Genomic DNA, 23,746 nt, shown 5'->3' with positions numbered 1-23,746 from the left:
AATAGCTCTTACCTGAAATGAATCGCGAACATGTATTCGAGTTTCCACTGTCTCTTGAAGGAACTAACTAGGCATCTATCTGAAATCCAAGGGATACTGATGACGAGACCTCAGATTTTTAGGTGGCTAAAATGGGATCTCAAATGTGTAAAAATATATTCATTTTAGGCAGCTTCAATTTTACGTATTTTTAAAAATATTAATGAATTAAAATACTATTTTTATTTTGGTAAATTTATAACCGTTTAAGGGGGGAATATAAAACAAATTTCACTCGCCTGTTTGATACACACGCCACAGCATATAATTTTACCATCCGATGTGATGAAGAGAAAATTCTGGAAAGATGACTTGGAAGCTGACCCTTTCTTGTTTATCTAAAATTCGAGGTATTCTTCTTCTTATAGAAGCTCAGATCCATGGCTGAGTGATGAGCGCCTTGACCTTCGGTATCCGGGGCCTTGAGTTCGACTCACAACCGGGTCGAGGAATTTTAACCTTAAGGACTTCCAGGGAGTATGGTTTGCTTCCGGATTTTAAGATTTTGTTTGAAAAGTACTTCAAGAGTATACTGTTCAAGATAATTAAAAGGAGTCGACAAATATTTTAGTTTCTCGGAATAAACTGAAAGCATTTTAATCGACTTAGGGTTAAAAGTAGGAATATAAACCAAACCCCATGGCACTACAGCCCTTGAAGGGCCTTGGCCTACCAAGCGACCGCTGCTCATCCCGAAGGCCTGCAGATTACGAGGTGTCGTGTGGTCAGCACGACGAGTCCTCTCGGCCGTTATTCTTGGCTTTCTAGACCGGGGCCGCCATCTCACCGTCAGATAGCTCCTCAATTCTAATCACGTAGGCTGAGTGGACTTCGAACCAGCCCTCAGGTCCAGGTAAAAATCTCTGACCTGTCCGGGAATCGAACTCGGGGCCTCCGGGTAAGAGACAGCCACGCTACCCCAACACCACGGGGCCGGCAAAAATAGGAATTGCAGGAAATAAAGGCAAATATAGTTTCTACCATAAATTTAGGCATTTTAGGCATTATAGGACCATCGTTTTTAATCTTATTAATACATGCAAAGTGTAAATAAAACTTCATTTTAAGTTAACTCTTAAGGAACAAAATAGGTTTTTGCCTAAAATCCGAGGTCTACTGATAATATTCCCAGGGCTAAATATTTGCGCACTTTAACACGTATAAACTCACCTGAACGTTTCTCAATTATTTGGGTTCGGCACCATGCGTGGACTGTGCTCTGTTTTACGGCTGAATGTCCTTCCTGACGCCAGCCTAATTTGTAAAGATGCGTGTTTCTGTGGTGAATTATATGTAACTGATGATGTGCATTTAAACGAACACAAATATCCAATCTACACACTAGAGGAATTAATCAGAAGCGGCTAAGATCTCCAACCCGACGAAAGTGATTCCGGGGCCCTCTGAACCGAAGGCCACTACGCAACGTTACTATATAACAAGTTGCCCAGAAAAGGGGTTTCTGCGTTCGGAGGGCTTCGGCTACGCTTGGTTATGACGTCAGCCAGTTACCCACTCTCAGATGCCACTATTTAAAATGTATAGACGCGGTTTCATGAAGTGCAATGCTATATACCACTGAAGCTCTTTATCGTCTTCGGATCATTATTCTCAGAAATAATGCCGGTAAAATAGAGAAACTCAACAAACACGCGAACAGAAACATTTGATGAATATTTCCTTTCACAAATGCTGAGGAAGTGTGGAATAACGTATCGTGAGTTAGAATTTATCCTGCTGAAAACTATTTCAAAGAAGGCAAATATGATACTGTTCCAACATTTGCGGGTGAAACTGACACTGGAACGGAGGTCGAAGGTTTGAATTACATTGAAGGTTGGATGGCTAAGAAACACGAAAGCACTCATCCACATTTAGGTTCCCAAACAGACTCTTAGAATGGTTGTGACATTTTTTCTGTTTTGGTGTCTTAATTCGGAAGGTATGCAAGCCTTCAGCCATCTGTGTACTGCGGGTGAACGACTTCACAGTACGTATTGTTCGGGGTCCTGGGTTCAAAGTCTGTCATACGGTGGTCTTATAGATCCGACAGCTGAGTGGTCACAAACTGTACGAGATATGGCGAAACGTTTGTGTTCTTATCACGGACTTCCAGTCCGAAGAGGGTTGGGAGTAATACAGAATCTAGTTTCTTTAATACGTGCGAGTGATCCTAATTTAAATAGTGATATGGTAGCCACATTTGCGAAAGTGAGGAAATATGCTCGTATACAAATTTTTAACAAACGAGAGGAAAAAAGGAAATAAGTGGAAACAAACGTGTCAACGTTATGGAGGTGAAGGTCAAAAAGATAAAAGAAATGAAGAAACTTGCCAGTTAAAGATTCAGCTTATCATAATAGAATTATTTGTTCGTTCTTTAGTTCGCTTGCTTGTTTATTGGTCATATTTAATGCTCAGTTTTGTTAAACTCAGAATACTTTATTGGATTTCAGTAGCGTAGTGTGGCGACTAAAATCCTGTTAGCAATAACCACAGTCTTGATGTGGCACGATTAGCTCTTGTATTGTACATTATTGTGTTCGTTATCTACTTTTTACAAATTCAGTTTGAGCAGGTATAGGGGACACACGAGTGAATAATTTTTTGGTTGAAACATATTGCAATCACTAAATTCCTTTGGAAAGAGCTCCCGCGATCAGAAAGCCGGTATCTGAGTGACGTCACGCTCGAATAGCCAATGGCTGCAAGCCTGCCGTTGTGTGTGTAACCTGTTATGTACTAACCTTGGCCACTACGCAGACTATTTGGCCAAGGAACCAGGCATCTACAGGGTGTCCCCAGAAACACCGACAAGGTTTAGTATATTGTGTGGGATGGCGTACTGATCGGTTTTCAAGAAGGAGCCCTGTCCGGAAATGCATGGTTTGGGCGCTGGAGAGTGTCGAACTCTTAGAACGGTTGTGGCATTTTATTCCGATTTAGTGTCTTAATACGGAAGGTATGCAAGCCTTCAGCCACCTGTGTACTGCGGGTGAACGACTTAAGCCTAATAACGTTCCTGCGCATGCGGTACATTCCGCCACACAGTCCTTGATGCGCATCCTACAGCGTTACCTGTGTACTGTAGTCTGTCAGTGCAGTAAAGATGTTAATAGTAGTGCGACATGTACCACTACACAACTGCGGAAATGATCGATATGATGCTTGCATACGGGAAAGCGGATTGCAATGGTAGAGCTGCTGCAAGATTGTATGCAGAACGTTTCCCAAACGGACGTAACCCATATCATTCCACATTTGCGGCCATCGAGAGGTGACTAAGAGAAGTCGGACAGTTCCACGTAGGTAGTATGAAGAGTATGATATAACTTATGACGCTTTTGCAACGTCAGCGGAGGACGTTATTGCACGTGTCCACGGAGCAATTGCAGTTCTTCAAGGACAACCGCACGTATTGGGTCATGTGCGTGAGGTTCGACACCGCCGATGTAGGCTCTGCAATGACCTAAGAGGTATGCAGTTCGAACCCCGTTCGTAATGAACCCGATGTGCTCCTCATGTTGGGTTTATTGACAACATGCGGAACGCACACCCATCTCACACTTCGATGCTCTACAACGTCTAAGCCGTGCTTTTCTGTATATAGGTTCTTTCTTGAGAACGGATCAGTTTGCCCACCCGCACAACATACTGAGCGTTGTCGGTGTTTTTTGGGACATTCTGTATAATCCTATTAATTTAATATGAATGTAGTGTCTGTCCGTACATTCGTGTTTTGTTGTAATTTTGAAAGTGTTGACAGTGTACATCCGCCTGTCAAAGTTTCTAATGGTTGACGTATTCTCTCATACGTCCCTTAGCGACAAGCGTGAGAAAACTATAGCTTCCACGGATGCCACTGTCCTGTTTATGCCTCTGACAGAATGTAAGTTTCTGATGTATTGATGATGTGGGGTAATGTCATTCTGAGTACGGCTTGTGCGTCTGAATGTTATGAAAAGTGCTATTAATCAGGTCAGTCGCTCTGCAAGAGCACTTTCTGGACCAGTGAGGAAAGCAATGGCAAACTACCCAACTCCCCATTTTGCCTAGTACGTCCAATTTTCTGTTTTTGCTCTTTATGTATAACAACTTAAACTTTGGTGGTGCTATTTGAAGATCCAACCACCCCTCCACGTGACGACGTTACGAGTTGCGGAGACGATATCCATAGATTTTGATTTTATCTGTCCGGTTGCCTGTCACTCTGTTGGAACAGAAAAAGATACTAATCTGATTTTCATGATACTTGCCGGTATTAAAATATTAGGCGTCTAGAGATTCCTCGCACTTGATTTTATCTAAATCTATTAAGTAGAAGTTGAGAAATAGCATTATGTTTTCACTCTTGACAATACCGTCTCTTGGCCAGAAGGAGGAAAATAAACTAACGAAGATTACAGTGACTCCCCTTGTGCTTCATCTCCTTGGTTTCTTGCGGCTGTAACAGTTGTTTGGTTTCTGCTCTCTGCGTCGAATCCATAGCCGTTCGCACTAAGCTCCTGCACATCGTTCACGTGTTCAGTGACTAAGATTTTGTCTTTTATGATTGTTGCTTCACTGAAAATTTGGAATTTTATTTCCGAACACCCTCTTTATGACTTTAGCGCGGTGCATTTTTGAGTGATTTGTTTTAGTTGGGTACCACTTCGAGACGCCAGCAGTAGAGTTCCAATTATCAGTGGGTTCGAACAACACTGTCAGCAACTCTGAAGATGGTTTTCCGTGGTTTCCTATTTTCATTCCAGGCTGTACCTTAAGGCCACGGCCGCTTCCTTCATACCCCTAACTCTTTCCTATCCCCTCGTCTCCATAAGACCTATCTGTGTCGGTGTGACGTAAAGCAACTTGTAAAAATAAAATAAAAGTAGCATTCCATGCTGAAGTATGGGTATTTTAAGTTTTAGAGCATGGAATCAAGCTTATAAACTAACCAATTAAAACTGGTGTTATACAGCTCCTATATTCTGAAAATATTCAACTTCTACCATGAAAAATAACCAGAAACTAATTCAAATATCTCAGATAATTTGTGACATAACTTAAAAACTACCGAACGCATTTTGGTACACGCGTAAGGAGCAGTGGCCAAACCTACTATTTGAAGGGAATGTAAATCAATAATAATAATAATACTTGTACCGGGCGGTACACCTCCACGCCGCTAATTTAAAATGTGTGCCAATTGAAACTCCTCTGCTGGAGGAAGTCTGAACTTTATCGACGGTATTAATTTTCAAGTTTCTCGGAAGATGTCACTACTTGGAAAGTTTGGAGTTTTTGAACTGTGCCACTTTTGATGTATTTTTGTTTTACCGGTAGTAAGAAGTGTGAACTTTCTCTTCTAGAGGACACTACTGAAGAACTACAATAGTGCACCCTAGTGCGAAGAAAAAGAACTGTTCTTTTGGAGAAAATTTAATTTCAAAAGTTTGTTCTTTGTTAAATTTCCTTCTGTCATTGTTTAAGTTGGCAATATTAACCCTTTCTTTCCCCTTGTTTTAAATTTAGCCAATCCCGAATTTCTTTCATTAATTTTTGACCAATCGGATGTATCTTCCCCCAACTTGAATATGTTGCTGTATCCTACCCAATAAAGAGTTTGTGGGAGGGTGTTCTCATTCCCCTAACGCCTCGAACTTTCCGCGAGAGTATATAAACTGCTGATTTTAGGGTCTCCGGGCCACTTCTGTTCCATCTTTCCGTGTGTAAAGTACATAGCAGGGGGCGGGAAGCGCCTCTTTCTTCGGCGGCAGTCAACAACCAGGTAATGGCCGATTAATTACTTCTTTTCTTGCTTGCTCAGCAGTTTAACTCTCGGGGCGGGTCCGAAGTTTTTCCATTATGTAACCTTCCTTAAAATGTAAAGAAACTTGTATCTATTCCATCTTTTAAACTGCATATCGGGATAGAGAGTGCTTAACCCTCTCGAGCTCCCAATCATATTGTTTTGAGGTGAACTTATTTTTCTCAACCTATTCTTCGTTAACGTAAAGCAAATTGTTCTTTTCTAAAGTCACCTCTGTAGTATGGGATTAGCCCTTGCATTAGTGGCCTAGAGCCAGATTAGGTTTTAAAAACAAGTGTATTAGGAGTGCAGATCGCCTCCTCTCAAATTGTTGATTTAGAGGTCATGTAATTAACCTTCTTGTCATTTAACAGACCTCAGTAGGTTGGGTATTTTACCCCTGTGTATATGTCCTGAAAGGACAGCTTGAAAGTGGAATTAGGTGGGGCCTTTGACAGGCCTGAATTTTGAGAGCAAGTTGCTCTTTTTCTGAAAATTTTGTTTTCTGCGCGCCTCAAGGAGGCCTTACTGTGTATTTTGGAGCAAGTGCTCCTAGGCATGAATGGGGTTCTCTGCCCCTCTGTTGACACTTGTGTTTGGGGTAAAACTGAGCTAATTGCTCAAGGATTGTGATCGCGGGGCTCGAAGCCCAAATCCTGTAAATACTGTAATTGTACTTTTGTTGCCTTGCTACTCTGTACCTGTCATGTTTGTTATTTCTTGATTTTGAAAAGAAAATATAACCTTGTTAAATTTTAAATTCACTTTAATTTCGTAGCCTGAGACCTATTCACCACCCCGCACCTTCTTTCACGCAAAACTACCACAAAACACGGTAACAATAATAATAATAATAATAATAATAATAATAATAATAATAATAATAATAATAATAATAATAATAATAATAATAATATAGCCTTCCGGGTTTAGGACTTCCCTGACCCTCTCCTTATTCCGATACATTCATGGTATGGAATGTCATTTGTTAAGAAGGAAATCATATTTTCCAGTCACGACTTATTTGTTAACATAACTTTATGGTTCTTCAGTCTGTTGAAAATTAAATGAAATGAAATTAAATTGAAACGTCTGAAATTTTTTTTCTGATTGTACATAAGAGGGGGTGGTTGGCTAGGAGTACTTCTCCTAAAATCCTCCTCCTCCTCCTTCACCACCACCACCACCACGACCTATGCGGGGTTAAAGTCCCATAGTTTAATCGACGCCCGTTCCTTTTTATCTTTTATCTCTTTTCCTTCCTTTCATTCATTTTACTTTCTCACACTTTCTCTCATACCATCTCCCTTATTCTTTATCTTTCAGTTCTTCGTCCTCACATCTTTATCACGTTCACTCTCATTATCTCTATATCTTCCTCATGTTCCTTTTCTGGTTCTTTATCTCCCTCCATTTCCCTGCATCATATCACTAAGACTTCAGTTTAAGGTAAGAACCTAAAAGTGTTAAATCCAATGTTGTTAGTTGCAACGGATATAATCTAAAGGGATAACCTCATTATAAGGCGATATTATCTTACGTCAATGGATTAATTACGAACACAGTAGTATAGAACTTCTAGAGTATTGACGCACTTTTCATCTTTCTTATACATGTCACTGATCAATTGATATTAGTTTCAAATTTTGGAAATAGAATTTTAATATTAACTATTGCGTTTAATTTCCCGACACTCAACGATTGCAAGAATATTTCATTTGGGGTCGATTCTCCAAGTTTGAAGTCGCCAATTCCTCTCGTCCCGGGTTATTGTAGAATTTAGTTGGGTTTTACAGACATCCAAGTTATCTCTATAGATTTATGATTTTAATTACTATCCGAATCATATGATGTTCTAGGCTTCTCACGATATGGCCGACCGTCTTAGCCTGCTCTCGTAAAGTTTGTCAGCGAGGGACTTGACTTCAAAACCCGCGAATGTGGTCATTTCTCAGTTTGTTCAAGAGTGACTATACCGGCCCATCTCAGCATCTTCATCTTTGTAGCATGTAACTTATCCACATGCAGGCAAACACTCCGCGTCGTACAGTATAGCTGGTCTTTTTGTTTTATACACTCCACCTTTAGATATTACAGGAATTCTCCTGTCGCGGAGTAGCCCAGACAAATCTCTCCACTTTATCCACTCAAAGTTTATGCTGTGTGTGATTTCAAAGTTTCCGTATTTCTAAATTACGGCTCCGAAATTTGAGTTCAACTTCTCTGAGCAGGGTTTTGGGTAGGTATATATTACTTCATTTCGTAAAGTTGCAACACTTGTATTCAGTCTTCCTCCTACTGATTTTCAGATCACCTACTTCTAAAGCTGCTCTACATTGATCCAACATGCTCTGTAGATCCTCTTGATCATCCTTTTTGAGGAAAATGTCATCTGAATAAAGTATGTTCTACGGAGGTAGGCGCTGGAGGTCAGCTGTTCAATATTGTTCATAAAAGAATAACTTAGACTGAGGTCTAATAATAGGCTTTAAATTCGGCAGGCGGTTTTGCTGAGCTTGATATTCCTCATTAGTTTTTTCCAGTTCCTCTCTTTATGTATCATCCATAGTCAACTAGAATTGAAGACATGCTCGAAAAAACGGTCTAACCCTCAAAATTAAAAAAAGTGAGTTAGGTGCTGCTATCTATTGAGCAACATGAATAGTAACTATTCCTACATACGCTAATATCAAGAGGGATCATTTAGAGGAATACAATAGATGAAAATTTGAGTGTTTAACCTGAGGGCCTTTGTCAGAATGCAAAAATGGGCTAACCCCTATAGAGCAGAAATTAAATAAGTGTACGCAACATTGCAGGCTTAGTACTAACATTGTGGTGTAGTGTGGTGGTGAACCAATGATTGAAACAACGAATTTGCCGAGAGCGGCTAACATTATGAACATTACATGAGAATTTTAATGTAACTTATCATTAAAAAAATCATTACTGAGAACACAATGTCCCTGATTATATATGAATATGTACCTACTCCAGAATGTTCATCATATCAATGTTGGTTACCCTGGCTACTGTTTGTAAACAACAAACATGGAGGACACAGAGAGTGAATTTGCCGAGCTGTACTTCCAGCCAAAATCAAGGATATTTTAGACTTGTTGGATTACATACCTCCTCTGTATCATGCATACTACAGAAATCTTGCTTCCAATGCATGTAGTCCCGTTCAAGAAGAAGACGATCCACTTTTTGATATTCCTGATTATGATTAGGTTAAGGTAGGCCAACCTCATTATTGTATTTGTTGATATATTATGTATTATTTGTTTGTAAGAACACTTTCCTTATCTATATTATATAATTTATTGCCAGAATTATTTGTATTTCCCTTCCATTTATCACAAAGTCAGGTAGGTATGTTACAAAACTAACACATGTACATTGAGTATACAACTTCCCTTAAGTTCATTTAGCTACTACATCGCTAGTCTGCAATAAAACAACTTAAAATTGCTATGAAAAGATTTTCCTGAATGTATACTTTGATTTGATGTGCAATACGCCAGGTAAAATTAATGCAGTATATTTCTTTTTGTTCCGTTTGCACACCTTAAATTTTCTCCTTTCAAGCAAAGTGAGGGTTAGACTGCTTTTGCCAGCATGTCTTCAATTTCCCTTAGATGTTGATCGAGCTAGAGGTAGCGTGTACACTAATTTTTCGAAGATACGGAGCTCGGTCTTCCTTCTTTAGTCGTAGAACTCATTACTAAGTCATAAATATGTCCTGCACGGAAGATTTAATACATTATGAGCCCAACCGAGGTGGTTCAAGACTTTCTCGGTTGTAACAGAAAGAAAAAAGTTCAATTCTTTTTAAAGAAGTAAGGAATTTAAATACTGGACTTCAATATTGGCAAATTGGCTGTGAGATTCGTTTAACACAAAACACCAGCTTAATAACTGAGGGCTGGACATACAGATGAAAACTCTAGGCCTATCTCACTTAGTGTTGAGGACACGAATAGTGGAAATACTTATATTCCACTCTTCTACAGACCTTCGTGGCCGCTGTACGTAGTTAAATATTCTTTTCGTTCACAAGAGTTACGTACGCATGAAGTTGGGATCCTCTTCAAATACTTATTCCATGCGTACAATACATGCTTGTAGTAGGAAATGGAGCATCAAATATGCACATGGGAGACGAAATTATTTATACAGTATACATCTGGAAAACTAAGATACTGAACAAGAAAACTCGAGTGATGTTGCACGCCGTGACGTACAAGATATCGGCAACCCGTCCTACACCTTTGTAATGCAGTTTGCAGCCAGATTGGAATGTTGTGATCGTCTGCAAGCTTGCTTTGGAATAAGACAACTAGCTACAGTATCTCCCTTATAACGAGGAGGCTACCTTTGCAAAGAAAAATTTAAAATCTGAAACGTATTTTTCATGAAATAGCGTTTCAAAGTAAGGCGAAATTTGTGCGAACTCTGTGACGTCACACGCGGACTCTTTTATAAGATGGCGCTGTGTTGAGCGCGCACTCAGCTGGAGGTTAACTGTTACTCGTAATATTACTCCCGAACTTTTAAATTATGCCTCGTATTTCTCATATCACAGACCCACACTACACAGATTTTTTACCGACATTCTAAGTGTACCACTAGTGAAATGTCCGACTCGTTGGCTGAACGGTCAGCGTATTGGCCTTTGGTTCAGAGGGTCCCGGGTTCGATTCCCGGCCGGGACGGGGATTTTTACCTTCACTGGTTAATTACAATGGCCCGGGGGCTGGGTGTTTGTGCTGTTCCCAACATCCCTGCAACACACACACCACACATAGCACTATCCTCCACCACAATAACACGCAGTTACCTACACACGGCAGATGCCGCTCACCCTCATCGGCGGGTCTACCTTACAAGGGCTGCATTCGGCTAGAAATAGCCACACGATAAAAAACTAGTGAAATTTATACTGATGGATCAAAATTCAATGAATTCTTGGGCGGTGAAATAGAAGGACTATAGTATGCAACACAGATTACCAGATCTTTTCACAGTTTTTACAATAACTCATTCATAATATTCTCTGATATCTAAAGTGAATTAACTTCAATACAAAATCCATCAACAACACACGTCCTTGTTAAAGAAATTCAAATGCTGTACCAGAAGATCAAGATTGTAGGAAAACTATGTTATTTTTATGTGGATACCATCTCGCAGAGGAATACCAGGCAACGAATCAGTCAATCAAGGAGAAAAAGTGGCTATTAGTCTTACAATCAACGACCGTCAATTTACCACTCCACATTCTGATATCATCGCGTATGTCAAAATTAAACTATACGAGGAATGGAAAATGAACATTTAAAATATCTACGAGAATATATCCCCTCCAAAACCTCACCAGACACGAACAAGTCTTAATCTCCCGACTAAGAATAGGACACACCAAGATCACCCACAACTATCTCTTAGAAAAGAAACAACCTCCCACCTGCAGTAAATGTCACGGTCAAGCACATCATCTCAGAATGTCAACTTTATCACCATTGGCGCGTACAGCACAATACACCTAAGGAAATGGAAGCGACACTGGCATCTCCAGCACTGAGTCGTCAATAGAGCCCGGATTTTTATGCATTGATAGGTTGGAATGCAAACTTACTGTAGCGGGTAGCAAGTATAGTCTACTTTCACAACGACTGTGCTATGGGGTTTGCATAAACATTAAGGTTACGGCCCATCAGAACCCCTAAGATTTATGTTACTCTTGGTACATTAAGGAAGAGTGGGTGGCTGACACTTCCTACTAACCAAATTAGTTTGCAATCTAACGTGTTACTGCATAAAAATCCGGGCTTTAGTCATCAACTTCCTCAGGCACACTGGCTTGCACTCCAAAATCTAATTACATTATACTTATTTATATTTTTCTTATGATTACAATAGCCTATTATTATTACTATTGCTCCTCAATCATATGTAAAAGTCGCGATAAGACCTTGGTGTTAAAGCGACTATAAACGACCCTCATACAAAATAGTGCACCACGTTCTACTGAACAAAATTTATTATCCACATAATATTTGTCTTTTATTTCTAATAAGTAGTCTAGGAAACCCTTAAAATCCTGCGGCCGTTACAATAGGGACAGCCTACCCCCATTTTTTTTGTTGAGCCTCCTCCTATATCTCCTCTGATCTTTTCGTCAATTGTAGTCTACGTACTTTTCTTCCTCTCCTGCCCTGTTTCATCCCTTTCATTAGGTAAATAATGCAACTACTGTGCATGCGAAGGTGATGAGTAATGTTGGTAGTAGAAATCTTATTTCTTATTTAGTTATCCTTCGTTTTCCATCCTCCTGCAGTATCACGTTTCAAATGATTCCAGACGTCCTCTATCGCTTGCATCGACAATGGATGTTTCCAAGCAATACATTTTTGGTCTCTATATTTAGATGCCTTTACGTCAGTGGTGGCCAGGAAGGTAGCACCTGTGCAGCACACTGATATGCTGTACGATGAGCTGGCCTTATGTTTGCACATTAAGGTTACCATCCCTCCGGAACTGCTCCTCCCAGCGTGACCGACTCGACTAGCCATTCGGGAGGGGAATACTGCTCTCCCATCCATCTAGTCGTAGCACTCATCCTGTCTAAGTCCGAAAATTTAACACGCAAATTATTATTATATTATCATTTTATTGTGGTTTATACGTCATATACAATAAACAAATACAGTAGAAATCCATACAATAGGCCCTTGTGTGAGCAAACCTGTAACAATACATTCTATTTAACAAAATATCACACATGAAATGCTATTGTATGTTATCAATGCTTTGTCGAAGTAATGACGATACCAATGTCCGGCACAAACGTACGGCACACAGACAAGCGCAAGCTGTTTTCACAAGCTTTCCCAGGATAATCTCCGATGCAACCGTGGCTTGTAAAGTTTCATTACAGAGAAAAACCTATCACAAACTTATGTATATCCTCTACTGTTATGATCAGGTGAACAGCATTTGAAAATCTAGTTTTCAGTTGTCCATTTTCACACCATGCAAATACTGAAGAAAAGAAAACCTTCAACCTGTTTTCCAGTCAATGACCGGGTCAGGAATGGAATGACTGAAGCTCCATCTTGCGGCGAGGATAGGAATTGTGCCGGCTGCCGAAGCCTGTCGCACTCCTCTGGGGCAATGACTAATGACTGACAGATGAAATTAAATGATAGAGGAGAGTGTTGCTGGAATTAAAGATGACAGGGAAAACCGCAATATCCGGAGATAAAGCTGTTCCGCCTCCGCTTTGCCCAGCAAAAGTCTCATATGGAGTGACCGGGATTTGAGCTACGGAACCCAGCGGTGATAGGCCGTCTGATCCACGGAGGCTCCGCAAATACTGGAGATGTACCTTAATTAAGGTCACGACAGGTAACAAGGACCTTGATTAAAACACTGGTGCGGAACCTGTTGTCCTGGCAGTAGATTTAATGGCATGCAAAAGAATTGCGTGACAAAATTTTGGAACGCCTTTGTCTCCGAAAACTGAAAAAGTTGTTAGTCGGGCCTAAAAACAGGAACATTAATTATGACTTTAGTTCCCGTGGTTGTGATCAAGCCTGGTTGGATTTGCTTTCCTATCATCATCATCATCATCATCATCATCATCATGCATGTTGTGGAGAGAAGGTACTCACCCAACGCCACTGCAGAACCTCGCAGTCATGAAGGTGCCGTACGTGGGCATGAGGGCTGCAATCACACTGAAGACAGCGTTCACACTCAGCGCTGACAGAAGCGTTCTTCGCCGCCCCATACGATCCGCCAGATCTCCCCATACCACTCCTCCGACAGCCATTCCGAGAAGGGTTATGGCCACTGAAACAAGTGGAGTGAATCTTGTACGAAATGAGTATCATGCAGTCCTATCTAGAGGTAGCCTACTTGAGAGGGGGTTTAGGAGATAAGTACAAAAAAATCATGCTTGTTATTGGTAGGAACTTGACGAGATATAACGTCAAAATTATGTCCTACACCCACGTTTATAGATAACAGAACATCTTGAAAAACTAGAGATAAGAAGTTCATATTCACAGGACATGTTCATTAGCATGTTATGCAGAAATGATCAGCATTTCATTCACCTGGGTTCAGCACGTATCTTGTTGCCTAAGTAGGCCTGGCTCCTCCATGGGCACTGATAACTTGTTCCATGCGTGGTGGCATCGACGCGTATAAGGCGCGAATGGCGTCCTGGTGTATAGCCATCCATGCTGCACTCACCTGGTTCCACAGTTCATCCTTGGTGGTTGGCATTGGGCCACAGCGCCGCACCCGCCATTTCACCATATCCTACACATTTTCGACTGGTGACAAGTCCGGTGATCGGGCGGGCCAGAGCAACAGTCTGATATCTTGTGACAACAAGACGGCACATGTTCGTGCAGCAACATGTGGTCGCGCATTGTCCTGGTGAAATATGGCGTGTGGGGTGTCGTGCAGAAAGGGTCGCAGGATGTCATTCACGTAAGTCAAACTGGTCACAGTGCCCTGGACACGCATCAACTGTGATATGTGGTTGTACCCAACAGCACCCCGCACCATAAGGCCTTGAGATGGTGCTGTATGTCCTATGCGAATGCAGTCAATGTGATGCCTCTCACCCTGTCTGCGACGAACCAAAATGCGGCCATCATTTTCAAACAAATTGAACCTGGATTCGTCCGAAAACATTATCGGCTGCCATTCCTGTCCCCAGTGACGTCGTTCCTTACATCATTGCAGTCTAGCATGTTTATGCACATTAGTCAAAGGTAGGCGGAGAAGTGGACGACGCGCCGGTAACCCGGACCGTAATAAACGGCGACGGACTGTCACTCCTGATAGTGTACGATGTGTTACACTGTTCAACTGTTACACCAGAGCCGAGGAAGACGCAGATATGTCCTGCAATGCCATTCAGTTGAGATGTCAATCTTCTCGGAGGTGGTCTAGGTGGTTCGTCCCACACGAGCAGCAATTTCCCGGATGGATGCATCACGTTCTCTCGCGCCAATAATTCGCTCTCTTTCAAACTCACTCATTTGACGGTACGGTTCTTGCATACGTCTGCGAGGCATCCTGCACATCTGCTCAAATCACACTGATCCATTTTCTTCGGTTTATAGCGGCAACGAGAGCCGCAGGCACATTTTACCAGTCGGTGGAAGTACGCCGAGATATCAACGTGGACCTTGAACCTAGGGCCGACAAGGTTAAAATGCTAATAATTTCTTCAGAACATACTAGTGCATATGTTCTGTGAATATGAACTTCTTATCTCTAGCCTTTCAAGGTGTTCTGGTTTTTATGAACATGAGTGTATTTGTTATCCTTCGCAGTGCATGGGTCGTACAACGGGAATTGTTCGTTGTGTCTAGTTTTCCTGTAACGTTCTGTTATTTCCTGTAGTTGTTGCAAAGATATTGGATTTGGTGGAAGGTTTTGCCACCTTTCATGTCGCATAACCAGTCGCGAATTCTCAGATCGGGTGGGAATGGTAGAACAGCTTCGGGTACTAGTTTATTAATATGGCACGGTGTTCCATTCTCGGATTATTTGAGGTTGTCTCCATGATAATTACCCTGGCATTTCCAGATTATGAAATTTCCTTATCTGGCAGTGGGTGTGAGAGAAATTATGAGGCAAAGTTGACAATCCCTTCACTAATCTTAGATTTTCAACGTTCTCGATTGTGATGGTTCTAGCACTGCACTGACGGGAGCAGACGCGATTGATTTTCTCGGCTGAGCCATATCTGCTGTTACATTAGTAATTTAATACTTCTTACCTCAACACGTACTATCATTGGTTCTTCTTTCATGAATAAATGGTTAGCGAGCTGGCCTTTGTTATAGGGGGTCCCGGGTTCGATTCCGGCCCAGGTCGGGATATTGAACATTATTATTATTAACAAATACATCACGGTGGCATGGATCACTTACAGTAGTGCGATAATAAAGTGAAGTCAAAAGATAATTACCCAACAACAACAGCAACATCAACAAAACAACAAAAATCAACAACTACAACTAGAGTATAACAAGCAATTCCATGGAAAGGAAATATTACAAGAAGTACCACTGGTTTAAGATTCTAAATCCAGCATCATCATATACAAATTCACACACAACTTAAGTATTTCCAGTGCACTGCTGCTTACTATACTATAGGTTCAGCTTACTACGGAGGCGAATCAAAAAGTGACTTACACTAGCTCGCCGCGAGAGCACGCTGTGTCTCGTGATCGTGGCCAATGCGGAGAAAGCTACAGTAACTGCTGACACGTCCGATAGGAAGGTTGGTGTGATATCCCGTGGTGTTGTGTGTGCAGAGCGGACTAGACTCCAAATTGGAGGTTCGTGTAACGATCAGATTTCTACGAGATAACGGCTAAATTGCAAGGACATTCATCGTGAAATCACTGTGAGCGTGCAATTTCTCGCCCAGGTATTGTAAAGTGGTCTAAGCACGAATCTCACGGCCTTACCGTGGCTCTACGCCTCTGCATTCGGGAGACGGGACGGGGCTGGACATCACGGCTGGCCCCAACCGTTGGCTGTCCTGATAATTGGTTTCTATGGTTTTCCATTCTCCTGCACTAAGGCGAATGCCGGGACAGCTCGTAGTATAGGCCACGGCCGCCTACCCCCCTCGCCTTCTCCGCACATCTCCTTCACCGTATAACAAATCTCCTGGCCTAAGTCATCGGCGCAAATTAACTATTACTACTACTACTACTACTACTACTACTACTACTACTAATATTAATAATAATATGGCTTCTGTTAGGCGGGGCACATGTTGGGAATCAGTTACTGCAGCGGAGAGCAGAGCAGATTTTTGTAATCCACGCAAATCATTGCACCATAGCACGTTGAGAGGCAGGTCAGAGCAGAGTAGAGCAGGACAGGACATTTCTGCACCTACTTCCGCCTACCACTCGCAGTGTTCGGACACTGCCCTTGTGATGTACACATTTTACTGTAGAAAGAACGCCAAGCCCATCAGCTGATCGATTAGTGCGTTTGATCGAATTTTATGAGTAGAGTCCGGATTATTAGGTACTGATAGGTTAGAATGCCAGCCAGTAACAAGTGTCCCCTACACTGTACAACGGTTATGCTACGAGATTTGCATAGATATTAGGGGTACAGCCTATAGAACTCCTTGAATTTGTGCTACTCTTCCTACATTGTGGTACAATGGGTTGCATGACACTTCCTACAAACCAAATTCCTTTGCAATCTAACTTATTACCACCTACAAATCCGAGGTATAGTTATGAGTTCTAATTGCGAATGTAATACATATTGATTGAGAGCATTCGTCGGTTATTTGTGACTGTTGAAAGAGAGATATATAGTTTTAAGTATATTGCTTGCCTGTTCTCTATATTTCACACTTCAGCGTATACGTAAACAGCTCTGATTGAGACCTCATAATGTATTAGGTATGTTGTTTCAAATCGTAAGTAATGAAAATTCAAGGGGCGTAATGTTTCCCTTGGAATTTATTCATTGAATTGTCATTGTATCGCACGTTTTTTTGTGGAAATTTAAATAAATTGTCACAATGCCAAAAAGTTGTGCGCATCACGGCAAAAATCCATCTCTACAAGTGACTATATACCGACATTTTCATTTCCTTCAAATGAGCGCAGGAGACATTTATGGAAGACGAAAATGTAACTATTACGAGTTTCACTAATTTTTCTGAGCTAGTGGCGAGTTCTACTATTGGCTACTGATTTCTTATAGGCATAGAGTTTTAGCAGTGCATTTTATTGTTGATATACAACAAGTTAAAAAGTAACCCAGATGATTAGTAACCAAGTTAATCTACATTTGTGTTGTTTGTTTGATTCGGTAGTACTGAGAACATGCGAAGTAAAAGCAAAACCCAGTCTAAAATGTAGAACTAACTGCAATTTATAAAATCCAACCTTCTATTAAATGATTTTGGCATTATTATACATACACTTAAAATCATTTAAATTCAGCTATTGCTAGTAGACAATATTTAGGTGTAACAAGCAATGCAACTCAATTCCTTGAAGGATAGTGCCGGATTGCGATTGTAGCGGGCCCTATAGAAACCATTTGCACTTACATACTACGATCCTAGAAATGGACGAACAATCGTTTTCATTGGTCAGCTTTGAAAGACGCCCTTTCCACGTCGTGGGCGTGAATTTATTCACTGTTGACGATTAAGATGCCAGATACCATACCAGCTGGACTACATTTACAAAATAAAGACATTATGCCTCAACCCAGGATCGACCCCTGGACCTCCTGCAAGCTAACCCAAAACTCGATCCACAGCTCCAACTGTGCAGCACGACTAATATGTGTTGACAGACGAAGTTACCCTACATGTGGTTGCAGTGTTGCCAGATTGCCACTCTTCAACGTCTTTTTTCTGCCGGATATACTCGCAGGACGAACTTTGGTGAGAGACTTTTTATAATGCTGGGATGTGAGGAGTCACGCTGCGACGCCCGAGTGCGCGATTTTCGGTTCATCCTGTATATATAAAAAATCTGCTCTAAGTACAACACCTTTTGGGCTATGTCCGCTGTAAAACCAACCGTTCATGATATCTCCATTATTAATCCTCCTATCGACAAAATGCACATGAGGAAAAAGATTTCGAAATGAATATACATCAAGGTTGGTCGATTTCCAGTCAGGTTAGTTTTGTATATATTGTGGGAGAGTAAAATCACCATTTTGGTTTCCAATAAACCCCCAGTCTCTTCCGGGAATACGAAATGTTATGGAACTCAAAACCTACCTTTGGACAGGTGGATGCTATACATGATGTTTGGTTGACATATCTCCAGTAGCTTTTCAAGTTATAAGAAATAGGCGTTACACGCACCCGCTCTTGAGTTAAGTCAGATGGGACTCTTATCGAAATGACGCATATGAGAAGAAAGGTTTAGAAATTGAATTCCATTAAGGCAGGTAGATTTTGATTAATTTTGCTTGTGCATATTTTGTGGGAGTGCAAAATCACGGTTTCGGTTTCGTATAAATCCCCAGTGAATTCAGTGATTTAGAAACGATATTAGCCCTAAAACCTACCCAAGGAAAGGTGGATTCCAAATATGAAGTCTGGTAGCAACATATCCAGTAGTTTTAAAGTTACAGACAGACAGACAGACAGACAGACAGACAGACAGACAGACAGACAGACAGACAGACAGACAGACAGACAGACAGACAGACAGACAGACAGACAGACAGACAGACAGACAGACAGACAGACAGACAGACAGACAGACAGACACCAAAGCTAAAAGATATTCAGATGGTCATTATTATACCTGAAACGAATAACTATACGGAAATTACGCCAGAATTGTCAATGTACAGATACACGGTAGTTACGATTTTATTTATATAGATTATCATCATAATAATCATTTCTTTCTGAAAACCGACGAGACACTGCGTGGCAATGTGCGCTCACTTGCACTTCCCAGTTTGGTCAGCCCCGCGCTGTCGTGCTCTGCGACCAACTGCTTCTCAATGTGCGCCCGGCCTTACCGTCTTGCAGACCTTCTCAAGTAGTGCCACTTGTGCTGCTGTCTAACAAGGAAATCGGAATCCTCGTGGGCGGATACCGGACAAGTTCTGTATGCGTGGGTACAAAAGGGAAAAGAACCCTGCCAAGGAGCGAGTCGCTCCGTTTGGGTCGCGTAGATGTCGGCTTGTATACGAGAGATAATGGGTTCGAATCCCACTGTAGGCAGTTCTGAAGATGGTGTTCCGTGTTTTCCCATTTTCACACCAGAATAAAATGCTTTAACTGTTAAGGCCACCGTCTCTTCTTTCCCTTGCTGCTTGCTTCTTGTTTAAAGGGACCTAACATCCAGGTCATCGGCTCCTCTTCGTTCCAAATCCTAGCCTTTTCCTATCCCATTGTCGCCATAAGACTTAGGGGCTTTACGTCGCGCCAACACAGATAGGTCTTTTGGCGACGATGGGATAGAAAAGGCTTAGGAGTTGGAAGGAAGCGGCCGTGGCCTTAAATAAGGTACAGTCCCAGCATTTGCCTGGTGTGAAAATGGGAAACCACGGAAAACCATTTTCAGGGCTGCCGATAGTGGGATTCGAACCTACTATCTCCCGGATGCAAGCTCACAGCCGCGCGCCTCTACGCGCTCGGCCAACTCGCCCGGTATATAACTAAATTAAAGAATGCAATAGTCATTTGAAGTTATAATGAGAAAAGTATATAATTTCACTCACCCGTACTCTCTCGCCACTTTATTATTCTCTTTCTCCTCAACCTTCATGTAGATGTATGCGGGTCGGGGATTTCCCTTCGAATGATGTAGTTAAGCCTGAGTTTTGAGTTCAATAAGAGGGGAGAGATTACGTAATTCGAGCCTAAAATGAATGCAGGGAATTACCTAACATGTTATCGATAAAACGACACGCAGTGAGACGAGGAAAGAGCTTTCGGGCAGAAATATATTATGCACCATTAATCATTATTAGAGTCCGGACTTTCATGCATTAATAGGTTAGAATGCAAAGTTACTGAAGCGAACAGCAAGTATAGTCTACCTTCACAACAACTGTGCTATGGGGTTTGTATAAACATTAGGGGTACGGCCCATCAGAACCCCTACAATATATGTTACCCTTGCTACACTACTGTATGAAAGAGTGGGTGGCCGACACTTTCTACTGACCAAATTATTTTGCAATCTAACCTGTTACTGCATAAAAATCCGGGATTTAATTATTATTATTATTATTATTCATTTTCTTTACATTTGGATTAGAAGTAATTTCGGGAGATTTTTTGTTTTTTTTCGAATTTTCTGATGTGTTGCAAAAACTTAAATATCTCCTGAAATTTCGGGAGACGTGGCAACACTGGGGTAAAGAAAATTGTGGATAATAAATAAATAGAGAAGGACCCTGTCCATCCAAATAGGACGCTACTATGCTACCCCGTTCGATCACAGCAACTGGATACACTCTGCTATCGAAAATAAAAATTCATTAATTTACTGGTATAGGACAACAGCTGAGCCTTAGATCTCTTCCATCGTTAATATGGTTATCCTCATGATAACTCCTCCACAAACAGCAGCCTTTGATGTCTATTTTCTCATTAGTTTCGCTTGTTTGCACTTTTTGTATTCCGCTTTGAATTAAATTAATAAGCGCAAAGAAATGAGAATGGTACGGGCTCCCCAGGCTTGAAAGCGAATGAGCAGAAAATATAATATCAAATATGCGGGTCTGGCAGCCTTGCGGGAACAACTAATTTATGGAAAAGTAAATCTCATGCTCTACATTTCACGTCTTCGTAGTGGATAATGAAGAATCGCGTATTAAGCCTGCGGATTACACGTTAGGTGCGCTGTTCATACAGTCACAGACGTAGAGCATATAATTGAACGCAACATACAATCCAATGTAAACTCCAGAGATTTTATTAAATAAAGTAAAATAACCAATATATCTTAATAAAATAACTTTTCATTTATTGTAATTATCATATTCTCAGGGTCAGATGTAGTGTACTGGAGTTATGATCGCATTTCACGGGTTATATTCCGTCCAAGGTTGTCGAGATCTTTTCAAGGGAGATTATTATTATTATTTTCGCGTCAGAAACATCTTGTACACAGTGAAATATTACTCTGAAACACCAATGGTCCGTTAAACAAACTGCGACCAATATTTTTCAACGTCAAGCGAATTCTTAGTTGCGTGAAACACTCCATGCAATATTTCTTGTTTTGTTGAAGCTATCTTGAGGTGTATTCCGCAACTAAAACAAAGCCTTAGAAACCGAGCTGTAAATTCTAGATGAAAGTGTGATCGGAACGTCGAAATAGATTCACTGGTTGCTTAAACGACATAACTTCAGGAGCTGAAGTGCTGCAGCACATTGTCTATTTGAAAAATAAAGCATGATCTACAATCAAATACAGTGCATTGAATAAGACGTCAGCCAAAGAATGGTAAATCATCCAACTCCCCTCACAACCAGGCAACTAGTCGTGCGCTCCACGCCGGGTGCTGTGCAGATCGCAGCTCAGCGAGCATTTCTAAGTCTTTTTTTTTTTTTTTTTTTTTTTTTTTTTTTTTTTTTTTTTTTTTTTGCAGAAAGCAGGAACTCTGCCTTTTGCGTATGCGTGCCCAACTTTTCCGATGTGCTGTGGAAACAACAGCCAAGACCGCCAAGACCGCCAAGACATCACTTCAGAACGAGTCTTCGTTCGACCGCAGAGAGGCAGCACTAGTCACACCTGCACTTCGAGCGAAATGAGAACTTGGCAGGTGGCGGTCTCTTGACTCAGCGGTAGCATTTAAGAGGGGATCGCTCAAAGCAAACGGGAAAAGAAAATACTGTACAGGAAGCCATCAGCTGTTCCCTCCAAGTCTTTTAATACTCCCAACTTGCCTATTCCATAGCCACATTTGTAAATCGATGAACTGTAAAAAATGTTAAAATAAGGACATGATATTGTGATTTTCTTCAATTATAAAATATCTAGTTTATAAATTTCACAGTAACATAATATGCAATTTTGCATTACGAAGTTGCTGGTTTTATTTCACTGATTTTGGTAACATTGAGAAGTTCTGTTTTTGCGCGCTCAAACCAAGTGAGTTCGGGAATGTTTTGTCATTGCAGGTGTTACTGTGTGTTTAATTAGTTTTGTATGACGATTGTGTATATGTGTTGAGGTTGTTTGCTTGTTTGTTCAGTGTGGAAAACTCACTGGAGAACCTCTTGGAAACAGCATATGTTTCTAAATATTTGTATTTTTTAGAGAGGGATGGGTTACAGCACACAACTGATTCCCTGCACCAGACGCCACTGCGTATCTTCATTATTGTAGACATGACAATACGCTTTTGGGCTTATGCCGTGTCAAGAAAACAAGGTGAGACCCTTTACGTTTCGCAGAGAACTTTGCTCCACGTCTTCAGAACAAAATCTCGACTGTTCACGACAAAGACTTCTCCAACAATGAAGGTTTAAATTTAAGAATGCTTTACCGCTAGTCTGTAGTAGGCGGTAGTCTCATTCGCCACCAGATGGCTCACTGTTAGCATTCCCAGTAATCCTACCGATTAGAGGTGTGGCAAACGGAACTGCTACATCTATCACTTCTACAATAAAGGAACTGTGAAGAGTAACAGTTAAAAATAGCGTCCAACGTTACTCACCTTTTACTGGTCACAGCCTAGTCACGGCTTCAAGCTTGTCTCGTTACAGCTGTGTTGCGAAGTCCCATTCGTTCACTCGCACATGCGCGCACGCATCATTACACTGTTGAAAGTCGGTGCAGCAAAACGCGCATTCCTATTCGCTATAAAGTTAACGAAAGGTAGACAACGGATGAAGTGAGAAGACAACATAGCGTCTTTTCTGAAATCTAGAGGAGTGAGTTTGACAATGCCCCGATCAAGAATAGAAGACAAGAAAACATGATGATCTGTCTGCCAAACCTCGACACAAACCGGTGCAAGAGGATCGATTAAGTAAAATGAAATAATGTTATGTTATCTAATGTTACCTCTAATATCAATATGGAAAGTTAGTATACTAATTTATTTATTCTGTTGTCATTATTCGGTAACCTGTTCTTTTTTTCTTTTCGTTACATTTGTAACAGTGACAGGCATGTAATTGTGACAACGTAACTGTTACGTTATTTTTCAGCCATCTCTACTACCGATTGTTGATCGTCGTAAGCTAAACCACGAACTAAAAATGCTTGTTTATGTCTCATATCGGGTTTCACTTATGGTTCGAAGAATTTCAGAACGTTTTTTGCGTCTTTTTTCATGATAAAGTAACAGTCGTAAGTGGTATAGTTCCAGTTGTAGAATGAATGCACATTGTGAA

At 41.1% G+C, this 23,746-nt stretch overlaps 1 protein-coding gene across 1 annotated transcript in view; it reads right to left on the bottom strand.

Moving 5' to 3' along the window:
- The window catches only part of LOC136873808 (synaptic vesicle glycoprotein 2B), a 709,878-nt gene that overhangs the window by 74,970 nt on the left and 611,162 nt on the right, over positions 1-23,746 (bottom strand). The window contains exon 4 of the mRNA XM_067147057.2: positions 13,510-13,690. Coding sequence (XP_067003158.2) covers positions 13,510-13,690 — 181 coding nt within the window. The remainder of the gene's footprint in view (positions 1-13,509; positions 13,691-23,746) is intronic.

Source organism: Anabrus simplex, chromosome 5 (assembly GCF_040414725.1).
Source record: "Anabrus simplex isolate iqAnaSimp1 chromosome 5, ASM4041472v1, whole genome shotgun sequence".
Lineage (NCBI taxonomy): Eukaryota > Metazoa > Arthropoda > Insecta > Orthoptera > Tettigoniidae > Anabrus > Anabrus simplex.
The sequence above is the reverse complement of the archived record's forward strand: the minus strand, read 5'-3'. Positions and strand labels throughout refer to the sequence as shown.